At 42.6% G+C, this 14436-nt stretch overlaps 1 protein-coding gene across 2 annotated transcripts in view; it reads left to right on the plus strand.

The window, feature by feature from the left end:
* The window catches only part of ZNF704 (zinc finger protein 704), a 185963-nt gene that overhangs the window by 43043 nt on the left and 128484 nt on the right, over nt 1–14436 (plus strand). For both annotated transcript variants that reach the window (XR_014780071.1, XM_084786077.1), the window contains exon 2: nt 10659–10897. Coding sequence is in view for 1 of the 2 variants with exons in the window: in XM_084786077.1 (XP_084642203.1) it covers nt 10659–10897 (239 nt within the window). In the remaining variant the exon portion in view is untranslated. The remainder of the gene's footprint in view (nt 1–10658; nt 10898–14436) is intronic.

The following is a 14436-nucleotide window of genomic DNA, read 5'->3' on the forward strand; positions in this document are numbered from 1 at the left end:
CTGTGTTTCCTTGTGGCTTGAACTTCATGCTGTCTCTGAGAGTTTCTGTAATACTTTCTTATTTTTCAGAAAGTCTTAGAAGGCAGCTGGCTTAGCTTTCTATAGATTATTCCTGGAAATGCGGTTGTTCTTGCGCCAGCCCCACGTCTGGCTGGGTGGGATGAGTAACATAATTGCAAGTCGCTGTTGACACGTACTCTTTGGCATCTCAGTCCTGTACACGCAGAGGCAATGTGTCAGGAGGAAAGCCAGCTACAGTGTTCTTGGGTCAGAATGGATGAGTGAAGTATGTGGGCAGTCTTGGCACCGTCCTTGTTTGTGGCACGTGTGGCTGTCATTTCTCTGCAAGTCAGGAGTTTTTTGTTGTTGTTGTTTTGTTTTGGTTTTTTTTGATCAAGAAAGATGGATGCGCTCTAGTGCTGATCTGAGGACAACATTTACAGCATCCAAGACTGTAGTAGGAATCCAAGATGCTCTGAACTTGTTTTTTTTTTTTTAAATTGCAGTTTCCCCAAATGCATTGTATTTATACATGCACTGATTATCTTCTTCAGAACAACAAAAGCTGCTCACTGGAGTAAAAATTCTGAGTTTGATTTGTCGGTTGGTAATTGGTAATTGGTAGTATTTTCATATAATTGAACATCTTTGTTCTCTTGAAAGAAATTACCCTGGGTAATGTGTGTGTGACATGTGTAGAGGGATTCTGTGTGGGGGAGTGTGTGTGTATGTGTGTGTGTATGTGTGTGTGTGTGTGTGTGTTTGTGATGTGTTCAAAAGATTCTGTGTGTGTGTGTGTGTGAGAGAGAGAGAGAGATGTGTGGAGGGATTCTCTGTGTGGGAGTGTGTGTGTGTGATATGGAGGAATTCTGTGTGGGGAAGCCTGTGTGTGTGTGTGTGTGTGTGTGTGTGTGTGTGTGTGTGTGTGTGTTAGTGATGTGTTCAAAAGATTCTGTGTGTGTGTGTAAGTGTGTGTGAGAGAGATGTGTGGAGGGATTCTGTGTGTGTGTGTGTGTGTGTGTGTGTGTGTGTGTGTGTGTGAGAGAGAGATATGGAGGGATTCTGTGTGAGGGAGTGTGTATGATCTATGTGATGTGTGTGGAGGGACTCTGTGAGGGGGAGAGTGTGTGTGATGTGTGTGTGAGTGTGTGTGATGTGTGTGTGTGAGTGTGTGTGAGTGTGGGGGGGAGGGAGGGAGGGAGGTGTGGAGAGATTCTATGTGTGGGAGCAGGAGCTGGAGGAGGCTTACTTAGTGCAGGATAACTCAGGGATGCTAGCGGACAAGGGACCTAATAGTCCCAGTGGATGCATTATTTGAAGTAATTTATTATTCCTTTAAGAAATACATACATGAGAGTAGTAGAGGAGAAACAGGAGGAGATCTGCCATGGGATAGATCAAAATGAAAGCAGAGCTGACAAGTTCATGTATCCACAGACCACTCAGCAGATTCTGTTAAACAGGCGAGAAAATACCTGCAGAAGTGAATGATTTCGTTACAGAAGAAAGTGAGTCAACCGGAACTGACTGAGCCGGGGCGCCCCGTCCAGTGAAGCAGATGATCTTGCTTCCCCTATGCTTTGAGGATATAGACTCAAAAACCCAAACGCCAAGACAATTGACCTTGCTCCAACAGAGGTAGTACTTTATTCCATGGCCACTGAGACAGTGTCAACTGTAAAGGACAGACCAGACACCAAACCCATTCCATCCTTGAGTTTGGACTTCCCAGCCTCAAAAGCTGAAGAAAGCCACACAAATCTGATAATTTTCCATGACACAGCATACATGCGAATGTGGCTCCTGACTGACAAAAAGGTTTACTCCCCATGTTATAACATAATACAAAAAAGAATGTTGTTTTGTAAAAAAAAAAAAATTATGAAATGTTCATAGCTTTATATGATAAACCCAGTTCTGTTTCTAAACCTCAAAAAACTAAGTCTGTAGCACAACGGAAAGACTCGAGAGCCTTCTCTTCTGAACAGACCCACAGAGTATAAAGGAGAAATGGAAGAAGAAACAAGACAGCCTGTCTTCAGCAAAAAGATATCCCAACCATGTTATCATTTATCACACACTTTTTCTAGCTTAACCAAAAACTTTCCTGATTCCTTCGATGAAGATGCTACTCAAGAAAAGAGTGCTAAGACAGGCAGATTTGAAAGAGCTATTTTCAAAAGCAAAACCAACATCCACATGCAAACTGACTACCTTACCTGTCAAGTACGACTCCAAGCCTCTGAAAAATATACTTGAAATATGTAAGCTAAACAACAGAACCCCCACTGGATATCCTGCTGGGGTGGAGAATGAATGGCTAATAAGCACTCATTCGTGAAGAGATATTTAGAAACATGAAGAACCAAGTTCCGAGGTCATAGAAGGAATCCTTACCTGATTATTAATGTTCTGATGGATGAAGAACACAACGGGCAGTGGTCTTTTTAAGACTGATCAACACTGTTAGCTAATGCAAGGGTAGAATTAGGGAATTATCAACAAGAGGGACTCATTCATGACTATCTTTTTGGTTGTGAGCCTAGCTTTTCCGGGCTGAGCCATCTCTCTAGCCCATCCATGGCTTATCTCCTATACTTACCAAACATTCCTGTTGGCTGAGGCATCTCTTTAGCCCATCCATGGCTTATCTCCTTATACTTACCAAACATTCCTGTTGGCTGAGGCATCTCTCTAGCCCATCCATGACTTATCTCCTTATACTTACCAAACATTCCTGTTGGCTGAGGCATCTCTCTAGCCCATCCATGGCTTATCTCCTATACTTACCAAACATTCCTGTTGGCTGAGGCATCTCTTTAGCCCATCCATGGCTTATCTCCTTATACTTACCAAACATTCCTGTTGGCTGAGGCATCTCTCTAGCCCATCCATGGCTTATCTCCTTATACTTACCAAACATTCCTGTTGGCTGAGGCATCTCTCTAGCCCATCCATGGCTTATCTCCTATACTTACCAAACATTCCTGTTGGCTGAGGCATCTCTTTAGCCCATCCATGGCTTATCTCCTTATACTTACCAAACATTCCTGTTGGCTGAGGCATCTCTTTAGCCCATCCTTGGCTTATCTCCTTATACTTACCAAACATTCCTGTTGGCTGAGGCATCTCTCTAGCCCATCCATGGCTTATCTCCTGTACTTACCAAACATTCCTGTTGGCTGAGGCATCTCTCTAGCCCATCCATGGCTTATCTCCTTATACTTACCAAACATTCCTGTTGGCTGAGGCATCTCTTTAGCCCATCCATGGCTTATCTCCTTATACTTACCAAACATTCCTGTTGGCTGAGGCATCTCTCTAGCCCATCCATGGCTTATCTCCTATACTTACCAAACATTCCTGTTGGCTGAGGCATCTCTTTAGCCCATCCATGGCTTATCTCCTTATACTTACCAAACATTCCTGTTGGCTGAGGCATCTCTTTAGCCCATCCTTGGCTTATCTCCTTATACTTACCAAACATTCCTGTTGGCTGAGGCATCTCTCTAGCCCATCCATGGCTTATCTCCTGTACTTACCAAACATTCCTGTTGGCTGAGGCATCTCTCTAGCCCATCCATGGCTTATCTCCTTATACTTACCAAACATTCCTGTTGGCTGAGGCATCTCTCTAGCCCATCCATGGCTTATCTCCTTATACTTACCAAACATTCCTGTTGGCTGAGGCATCTCTCTAGCCCATCCATGGCTTATCTCCTGTACTTACCAAACATTCCTGTTGGCTGAGGCATCTCTCTAGCCCATCCATGGCTTATCTCCTATACTTACCAAACATTCCTGTTGGCTGAGGCATCTCTCTAGCCCATCCTTGGCTTATCTCCTATACTTACCAAACATTCCTGTTGGCTGAGGCATCTCTCTAGCCCATCCATGGCTTATCTCCGTATACTTAGGCATCCCTGTTAGCTGCAGCAAATTCTCATTCAGTACCAACTATGGCGTAGATTGATGAGAAAGCTGCTGTCAGAAGCCAAAAAAGCTTCAACAGTCTTGTCCTGTGATTAACTATTGACAGATATACCATTATTTTACTGACTATGGAGTTCATTGTAGATCAGCATTTAGAGACTCACAGGAAAACAGTGTCACTTGAGCAATGTATGCGATTAAAAAGGCTTCAAAAATATATATATTAATCATGGAAAACCAGTACAAGAAAGCATATATATATATATGAAAATGTCTTTTTTCACTATAAAATAATACAAGTTTTAAAATATCAAATTATATGTGGATACTGAAAACTAAACAAAATAGAAAACTTGGCTGATAAGTACATTTGTTACTAATGAATACATTTGTTAGCATTTAAATTGGTTTCTTATTTCACCTATACACAGTCCTCTTCTCTGAGGTCATATTACATAAGCTCATTTGTAATATCCTTTTTGTGGCCTTATATTTTGTTTCTCTCCATACATTTATTTGTGCACATTTGAATGGTAATATTTGACTTGATAAATATTTTCATACCTTTTTAACACACTGTAATCATTTCTGTGGTGAACATCTTTGTGTGTTTTCTTTCCCCTCTACTTACATGCAGAGTTGCTCTATTTATACACAGATTCAGCTTCATTATTCCAGGTTAGCCTTCTAAACTCTGTATGCTCCTATCAGTACTATTTAAGACTTCCTATTGGGACGCTAGGTGAGAGAGGTAAGGAAGAACGGGGAAATAAAAGAATCCAGAGGGTCCTAGAAACCTACAAGAAGACCATCAAGGCTGGGGGATCTGGACCCAGGCAGTTCAGCTCAAACTACTGTATCAACAAAGGACAATGCATGCAGTAAACCTAGACCCCTATCCAGATCTAGCCAAATGGACACCACATTCTCCACAATTGTGTGGAGAGCAGGGACTGACTTAGACATGAACTCTGGTGCCCCCTTTTTTGACCACTTCCCCTTGGTGGGGAGATCTGGTGACACTCAGAGGAAGAGTAAGCAGGCAACCAGGAAGAGACCTGATAGGCTGTGATCTTATAGTGGGGGATGAGGTCGAGGTCCCCTTCTGTCACAGTCCTGGGGAGGGGAATAGGATGAAAGAGGGACGGATGGGGAACGGGAAGATACAAGTGAGGGGATAACAATTAAGATGTAATCCAAATAAATTATCTAAACAAAACAAAACAAAAAACAAAAACAGTTTCCTTAACCTCTCACCGTCCAGAGCTAGGGGGAGCTAGGGACGTAGCTCAGTTGGTAGGGTTCTCGTCTATCGTACTCAAGGCTCTGGGTTTGATTCCCAGCTCCACATAAACTAAGTATGGGAGTGCAGGCCTGAAATCCTAGCACCTGGGAGGCAGAGGCAGGAGGATCGATCAAAAGTTCAAGGTCATCCTTAGTTTAACTACATTGTAAGTTGGAGGCCAGCTTGGACACGTGACATCTTGTGTCAAAAAAAATCCAAACAACAAAAACTAAAATTGAACCAGCTAGAAACCACCAAACTGAAATAAAATACCGAAGAAGCATAATTATTATTCTCTTATAAATTTTGTGATTCTCATCAGCAAAAAAGCCAACTTGATTTTTAAAAAGGATTTATTTTATTATTATGTATACAGTGTTGTCTGCTTGTGCACCTGCAGGCCAGAAGAAGGCACCAGGTTACATTATAGATGGTTGTGAGCCACCATGGGGTTGCTGGGAATTGAACTCAGGACCTTTGGAAGAGCAGGCAGTGCTCTTAACCACTGAGCCATCTCTCCAGCCCCCAACTTCATCATTTTAAATTTCCTGTTTGTAAAGTAAAAATCTTACCATGTTATTGCTTACATTGCGTATGTGTCTTTGTATGTGTGTGTGATTTGTTACATATGAAATAAATGAGTCCTCTAGTCTTCAGTGCTCTGGGACATATGGCTTTGGACATAGGGTTTTGTTCCTTAAAGGCAGAAAAATCATGTCCACTGTGGGCCTTAGCTTACATGTGCTTCTAAGTAGATGGAGAGCGAACATGTTAACCTCTGTTGGAGTGTGGATACCTTGTGATGCTTATTACTTTTAATAATTTAAAAAATTTAAAAAGTGTCTTAACCTGAAGAAACTGAAAAAAAAAAAAAGGACATTGTGTGAAATATGATGTTCAAAATACAGAATTATGGTGGATCTGTCATGCAGAGATGCCCTTGACAGCCTGTGCAGCCAAGCAGCCAGTCTGAGGAACACATGTAGCTTAACTGCGCCCACACCTCGGTTCTCCATGTAGTTGGTGTAGACACACAGCTAGATACCACACTGTAAACAACTGGGGCTTTGTGGTAAGTTGCTAACAGCTGCTCTGTGGAGGCGCGGGCTGGCCGGGCAGGATGAGGGGGACTGAGGAAGAACAAGAAACTTTCCCCTATGCATTTCAGTTGAAACCTTAATAAGCAAGTATTTTTGTGTGAATCAAGCAATGAAAAATGGGAAACAAAAACTGAAAATACATTTCAATGCTATAGAAACTTTGGAAAGTAAAATGTTACAGTGCGGCCAGAGGCTATTGATTGGCATTCTGCTCAATAAGCTTAGGCCTTCCTAAAAATGCAGTTGAAAGTAAAGATTTGTTGTAGATACAGATATTGTAGACTCACCTGTGGTAATACAGTTTATCCTGTGCCCCCATCTCATCCGTGTGCAACAGCCACAAAACACTTTCTTGTGCAGGAGACATTGTCCTTAAAAATCTACAGGCACACACCTTTAATCCCAGCACTCAGGAGGCAGAGGCAGGTGGATCGCTGTGAGTTCGAGGCCAGCCTGGTCTACAAAGCAAGTCCAGGACAGCCAAGGCTACATGGAGAAATCCATTTTTTGGTGGGGGTGGGGGGTGGGGGGGCAGGAAATCTACAGGACAGTTTTCCCAAAATCTCTACTTTGTACTTTCCCCCTAGACTTTCTCATCTTCCATCTTGATATTTCACCGCACCCACGGCCTTACTGGGATCGAGCTTGGTAGCTTTTCCTGGACCCGAGGATGAAGGGCAGCTCCCTTCCTTAGATGGTTAAAACTGTGTTTGAAGGCTAGTGAGTCTCTTGCCAGGGAGATTCTTATCCATCTCTCGGGGTTTCTACGGCCAGCAGTGCTGTAGGGAATCAGGTCAGAGTGTGACACCTTCCTTTGCCTTCCGGTTTTTCATGTGCTAAGCGGGGGAGGGGGGCATAAAACTCTAAGAGCTTTAGGTTTTCCTGGATGTGTGTTTAAGGCTACCCCAGCACTGTTACTACATTTCCTGTAGCTATCCATTCAGAGACGTTGGTTGTGGTGAACCAGGCGGCTTGCGAGATACACAGGCTCCAGTAAGATAAACAGGCACATATTTTTGAGGGGTCACATCACCTGCTTCCTGCCAATTAGAACCCTTTCCGGAAGCAGCTGACCTTTCTACCTGGTTGTAGTCACTTCTGGATACTTATCTAGCCTACCTTTCTTTGATGCATGTGCTCACAAGTGTGTGTGTACACACATACACACATACACACACACACACACACATACACACACACATACAAACACACAAACATACACACACATACACACACACACATACAAACACACACACACATACACACACACACACATACAAACACACACACACATACACACACACACACATACACACACACATACACACACACATACAAATACACACACACACATACACATACACACACACACACACACACACACACACACACACACACCACCGCTGCTGCTGGTTTCTTTCCATTCACATTTTTGTTACTGTTGTTTCTAGCTGTCATCTGTCAAATTATTTGCCTGTTTGGAGCCATAGCATAGAATAATTTCTCAGATGGCACCATTTCCATTGAGAGAATACTCGCTTGTATTTATGAGTCACCTAATTATTTGACATCAGCTTCAAAAAAAGAAACACCTAGACCTTGTGGATCAGCAGGAACACTAGGGCTGTGAAAACATAGGGGGGAAATTTGTCTTTGAGCAGATGAAGTGTAAAAAGTTCCTTTCCGGGTGAATGAATTACAAAAATGATCTTTTAGATTTTAGCTGTGTTTAACCAATGCAAAGTACAGCCATGTCACTGCTTGTAGCGGTGTTTAAAAGTACACAAAACAAAGCCAGACGTGGTGGTGCACACCTTTAATCCCAGCACTCGGGAGGCAGAGGCAGGCAGATCTCTAAATTCGAAGCCAGTCTGGTCTACAAAGAGAGTTCCAGGACAGTCAGGACTATTACACAGAGAAACGCTGTCTCGAAAAAGAAAACAAAACAAAATTACACATAGCAGTACTAAGTTTATGCGTACGTCTCACAATCTCCAAATTTCTGGTCTAGGGGTTCTTGGGTGCATCCCACCCACACCAAAGTCGCTGCTGTTTTGGTTGTTCTCCTCAGTGGCGCCTTCCAACCAGTTTGATCGTAACATTGATCCCATTGTAAGAGTACGGGTGGGTGGACTTTAATAAACTCCGCACTGAACAGATCCTGCTGTGGTTTGTTTGTCAAGCGTTCCCACCACCTCATGCATTACCTCCCTACCTCGGGCAGGCAGCCAGCATGTCCACTCCTCGGACTAGGCAACCATCAGTCCCTCTGCCATTGCACGGTTACCTCTTTGAAAGCCCATGGATAGGATGCAATGCTTTGCTTCTCTCCTCTCTTACTTACCAGGCCCGGTGTTCATTTGCAGTAGCTGAGAGTGACAGTGTTTCTTCCTAGTAGTGATTTAACATCTCTCTCACTTTTGTAGTTATTTTAGTCTTTTGATTAATCCACTCATTTTTAAGTAAAGAGTCAGTTGTCCCTGGGATTCATTCCATTGCTGAAATTCCTGCTTACTACCAAGTGTTGTTTCTGTTTAGGAAGTAGATAGAGTATTGTTACCCTCTTTACCATGTGTCCTTTACCAAGAGGAGCATAACATACGGTTTTTATATCATTTCTGTAGGAAATTTATTCTGCTTGTATTTATTTGCCTCAGATTTTTCTCTCAACTTGTGAGGCCAAAAGCTGCATTTCTCTAGTCTTTAACTTTAGAATTTTGATGGGAAGCTGTTTAAACAGTCCAGTTGGCCCCGAGAGAGGCATGGTTTGTCAATTACTGTTTCAGGTTAACACTGTTGGCGGAGAACTTCGTTAATATGTAATTTGTGTGATACTTGGCGTGTAGGAGACACTGCTGATAATCCACACCGAGGCGCCTCTGCTCCATTTTCGTTGCCTAGAGTCTAAAGTCTCCTGGTGCAAGCTAGGAACAGGCCACCACAAAAGTAAAACACCACCTTCCTGTCACCCTTTGAGCCGAATTGGGGGCGGGGGGGGGGGGGGGAACGGGACGAAGACGACAACGTTATGTAATGCATTGATTAGTGAGAGACATTTAGAAGCTTTGTAATTTGTTCACTTTCCGACCATAACCTCCTACAGTATTCACTGCCTTTGCCAGCCAACACTCATTCTCTTGCTCCTCTGCTGCATGGGAGTGTCATCAAAGCAGCACTTTACAGCACCACTCACTTTTCTAGGACTCTTGTTGTGCTTCATTAAATCGGTCTAAAACCTGTGGTGACTCATTGCTAGTAGACCCCGCCCCCCAAAATGGCTGCCCTTTTCCTACGGAGCTGGCTGTGGTCGGCCATGTAGCCCACTTAAGTTGAGCTCCACTCTCCATCGCTGGGAAGACTAACGAGCGAGCTGCCAGAGCCCTGAGAGCTCTGCAGATGACCTCAACTGGAGAAGTCCTGTGCTTGTCAGGTACATACATGTAGCCGAGTTGTCATTTGGTCTGGGAATTTGTAGTGATTAACACTACACTCTTGCTATTGTCAATATATTTTACCTTGAAGATATGTTGTGCTTACGGCTTTCAATTTCATAAGTAGAAATGTTTGAGTAAGGTCTTCTTTTTAATTTTTATGTAAACCTAATAGAAACAAGCAAACATGGCTTGTGTTTCAGAAAAAACTGGGTAAACACACACTGAGCCTACAGAGAGGACGGCCTGTTTTATAATTTGTTTGAGAAATATCTTCCTGGTGAATTTATTTTGAAATGCACTTCACTGAGTGTAGATTTCAGAAGACCAGATAGTCTGATACTTCTTGCAGACTCAAGAGTTGAGTTAATTTGCTGCTTAGTTGATTCGTAAAAGGTAATTACCTCATGAAAACCTCACTTTACTTTTTCCCAGTGGTTCAAATATTGGGAATAATGGGATCTAATCCACTGAGCTTTGATTTCATGTTTGTCTTATCCCTTACTCATTAAAACTAAGGTCATTATTAATAGTCAAAGATAAGTTGCCTTTGATCTTAGCTGTCTGCTATTAAGCATGATAGTTTTAAAACTTAAAGGCATAGAGACCTAGTGCATTTAAGTCTTGCAAAAAAAAAAAGCATCTCTTGAGTTTGTGATATTTTTGTTGTTGTTGTCTTGAGACAGAGTCTCTCTATGTAACCCTGGCTGTCCTGCAGCACTCCGTGTAGACCAGGCGGGCCTCAAATACCTTTCAATGCTAGCTGTTTATGTCCATGTCACATTTCTCCCATCTAAACAATCAGCCACCACCAACATGGCAGAGAGTGTAGTCTCTCATCACTACAACCTGCCAGAGAAGAACTTAAGACTCTGCTTTAAGAATTTCTTTCTGTGTTGTATTTTGCAGGTAGGGAGTTTTAAGCGAGAAATGACCTTCACGTTTCAATCAGAGGACTTAAAACGAGACTCCAATAAGAAGATATCTCATCACTTGTTCCCACTGGCCATGGAGGAAGATGTGAAAACAGCAGACACCAAAAAAGCCAACTGGATCCTAGATCAAGAAAAAGAAAACACTCGGTCCATTTGTCTTCTTGAGCAAAAGCGAAAAGTGGTTTCCTCCAATATCGATGTCCCTCCAGCAAGGTAAGAGGGCATCTCATTTGGTTCCTATGCTGCAGGAAATGGGTAGGAAGGAGGTGCACCCCACCTTGTCTCGGTTTCACTGAGTCTAGACTTAGCAAGAGTTGTCTGTCAAGTTGTCTCTGCTCTTTTGATGTTGAAGCTGCCATGGCTCAAACTTTTGTAGCTCTAGGGAAAAAAGTAACTGGATCTTTGACAGAGTTAAATGCAAAAACATTAGCAGAATGAAACATACTGTGTAAGGTTGATGGCACTTAAAGGCAGATGTGCTCAAATCCTAGGTGTGGGGTTGGCAAATTATGACTGTAAGCTAGATTTAACCCTGGCCTCTTCTGTGTGGACTATGCGATGAGAGTTTAATAATCAATTAATTTAAAAAAAAGATAACTATGTGAAAGAGATCACTGGTGACCTACAAAGTCTTCAGTGTGTAAAAGCGCTCAGTGATGTCCAATTGATGTCATGTATATCTTTTCAAGATTTATCTGGGCAAGGGAGATGGCTCAGTAGGTAGAGCACTCAACCTCAAAGCATAAGGACCAGAGTTCCAGTCCCCAGAGGCCATAGAAAATGGATGTGATGCTGCGCACATCTGTAATGCTGCTTTTCCCATCGTGCAGTCGAGAATTGCCGGAAGTTCATGGGCAGCTAGCCTGGTGTGTGTATCAGTGAACATCATAGAGCCTTGTTGCAAGTAAGGTAGAAAGTGAGGCCCAATACTCAGGCTGTATTCTGATGTTCACATGCACTCTGTGGCACACACCTGCACACACGTGCACTTGCATGGTAAATTTACATTAAAACCTGGTGGAGAGAGTTTATCACATAATTTTCTTTTAACTCTTTTCATATTCTCTTATACAATACATCCCACCGCAGTTTCTCCTCCCTCTCCCCTCCCAGCTCCCCCCACCCCCCACCTCCCCCCTCCTCTTTCTCCTATCTAGCAGTGCTGAGGGGTGTTCTTAGGGCAGAATGGAGGCAGAGTGGAGCACACACATGGCCTGCCACTCCTCTTTCTGATGCTCTGCCAGGCCTTATGTAGGAGCCCCAGCTGCGGCGCTTGGAGTCCTTTGGTTCTGCTCTGTCTCTGGGCTAGAACAGTGCCCAGGGCCCTTTCTTCTAGAGGGTCTGTGAGCTCATGCCAGATGAGGAAGGAATGGGAGTGCTCTGTCTGCATGACAGACAGACAGGTTGTTTACTTTTAACATTGTACTCCAGTTTAATGCCAGGAATGATTATCCTGAAACTTTATAAGCAATTGCTTGAGAAGTGGTGTGTTTAGTCGAGTGATGTCTGTGACAGCTCGTGAGGAAAACTGTACCTGTGGGGCAGGAATGAGTGACCCTTTTCCTCCTGCCCACAGTCAGTCAATTAGCATTTTCATTGTTTCCCATATTAAACAGAGAGAATATCTTCTCCAGGATATTACATGTTACCCTATCCGGCTGCCAAATTGTCAGGCTTTTTAAAATTATAGGCTTCTTTGTTTTCTTCAACCTCTGCTTGCCAATTTTGTATATCTTTTACTTCTGTTCAACTATTTGTTATTATTTGCTCTTCTATGATTTTTGCATAAAATACTTAATTAAATTATTAAGGATTATTTTTTACCGTGGCTTCATTGTGAAATGATTTATAGTGCCTGAAGCAGATAGATACAGCAACTCATATGTATAGTTTGGCAGACTCGGAGGACAAATGACATGCTGGCAACTTGAAATGACAAGAGCTGTGCTTTTATGTTCTTCCCAGGCCTGTCAGCAGAAAAGTGTCTGAGAGCTGCGCTCTGTGGGACCCACTGTGCAGACCATTTTCCCATGGAGTCTTTCATATGTAATAAAAAACCTGGGATGACTTTGTATTCTCATAGAGTGTTGTAGGCTCTACCTTTGGTTTGGTTTTACCCAAGGTCTCATGTAGCTCAGACTGGCCTAAAACTGACTGGATAGCTAAATGCGACCTGGAGCTTCCAGTCAGCGTGCCTTCCCCTGCTAAGCATAGATTATAGGTGTGTGCCGCCATGCCCGGGTTATGCCGTGCTGAGAAGAGAACCCAGGCTTTGTGCATCCTCGGCCAGCACACTACTAACCCAGCTACATCCCCAGCCACACATATTTGTTCTTTAACTTGATTTCACATCTGGTACCTTCTGGAAAAACTAGTGAAGGAGGAGGGAAGGAAGACATCTTTGCCTGTCTTTTCCCCCAATGCTAGTCTGCAGACTATCTCCTTCTTTGCAGTCATTAGATGCACACAAAAGCACACCGCTTAAGCCAGTGTTGTTGCGAGCATTTAAACAGCAGGGAGAAATTAATTGGGTTTTAAATCATCGACATGTAGGAAAAAAAATTCCCCACCGCCAAGGTATAATTTAGATGAATTAATGTGCTCTGAGAAGTGCTACTTAAAGTGTCATTGTCTGGGGTCTGCACCAACACACTTGTTTTCATTGTTGCAGTAAAAATGTAATCATCATAAACATGCTAACACTCAGTGAAACAAATTGCTTTTTTAATTAAATAGTCATGAAGGAATCAAGTTATGCAGAATAATCTAATCCTCAAACATTTTCTTCTGTTTGTTTACAGTCATTAGGTTATTTAGTAAATGCCAACTTTTGACTATCTTGAGTAGATTGATATCTTGGTGTAAGAAAACTTTCAATCACATGACAGGAAGGAATGAGATTTTTCTTTCTGCTTACTAAAAGGAAATATAATTACAGCTGTCAGCCATATCTGTTGATGTTTGAGTAAGTCTGGAGTGTAGTGAAATGTATTAGACAGAGGAAGTCTATATATGTTATTAATTGTGACCTATAATTAATGCGTCTATGCATGTGTAATCCACACATGTATGTCTGTCTACACAAGTTCCTACAACTTACCCTCCTAATCCCAGACTCCATGGTTTGGGTACTCCGTAGAGGCGAGTGATTGGTTTAGGCTGTGGTGTCAGTGATGCAGAGCTCCTGGGCAAGTTAATATTACCTGTAGTGATCCTTATTTAATCTTCCCTTACTTTCTTGAGTTTATACAAATGAAGCTTGAGGTGTATTTCCTATAGTTTGTACAATAAAAACAGCAGGTGCCTGTTAATTGCGTTTCCATATTCCCAGGGAGATCTGGGAATTCTGTCCCGCCTTGATCTCTGTGACCCACTTCTGCATTTCCTGGCTTCACATCTTGCCTCCATCATCAGGTATCTATTGAGTCCTTGCTGCTGGTGACCTACAACTTGTTAGAACATGAATGGGAGAGGTGCTCCCCTGAAGAAGCTTACAGTACAGACAGACAGATGGACACAGATGGAGCTGAGTCCAAGAAACTACTTAGTATTGTCTGCCTTCTCATCAGAACTGGGTGAATTTAAAGCTAGAGAAAATGCTTTAATATTAGGAGAGTGATTATTTCATACACCTATTTAAAATCCTGATTTTTTTTTTTTTTTGGTTGTTATTAGCATCCCTTTGAAGATACAGAAGAATGGTATGGAGAAGGAGAAACTTCAAACCTGAGAGTTTAATTCTCAAATTCTTA

The sequence above is a fragment of the Acomys minous genome, assembly GCF_964271855.1.
Source record: "Acomys minous genome assembly, chromosome: 1".
Lineage (NCBI taxonomy): Eukaryota > Metazoa > Chordata > Mammalia > Rodentia > Muridae > Acomys > Acomys minous.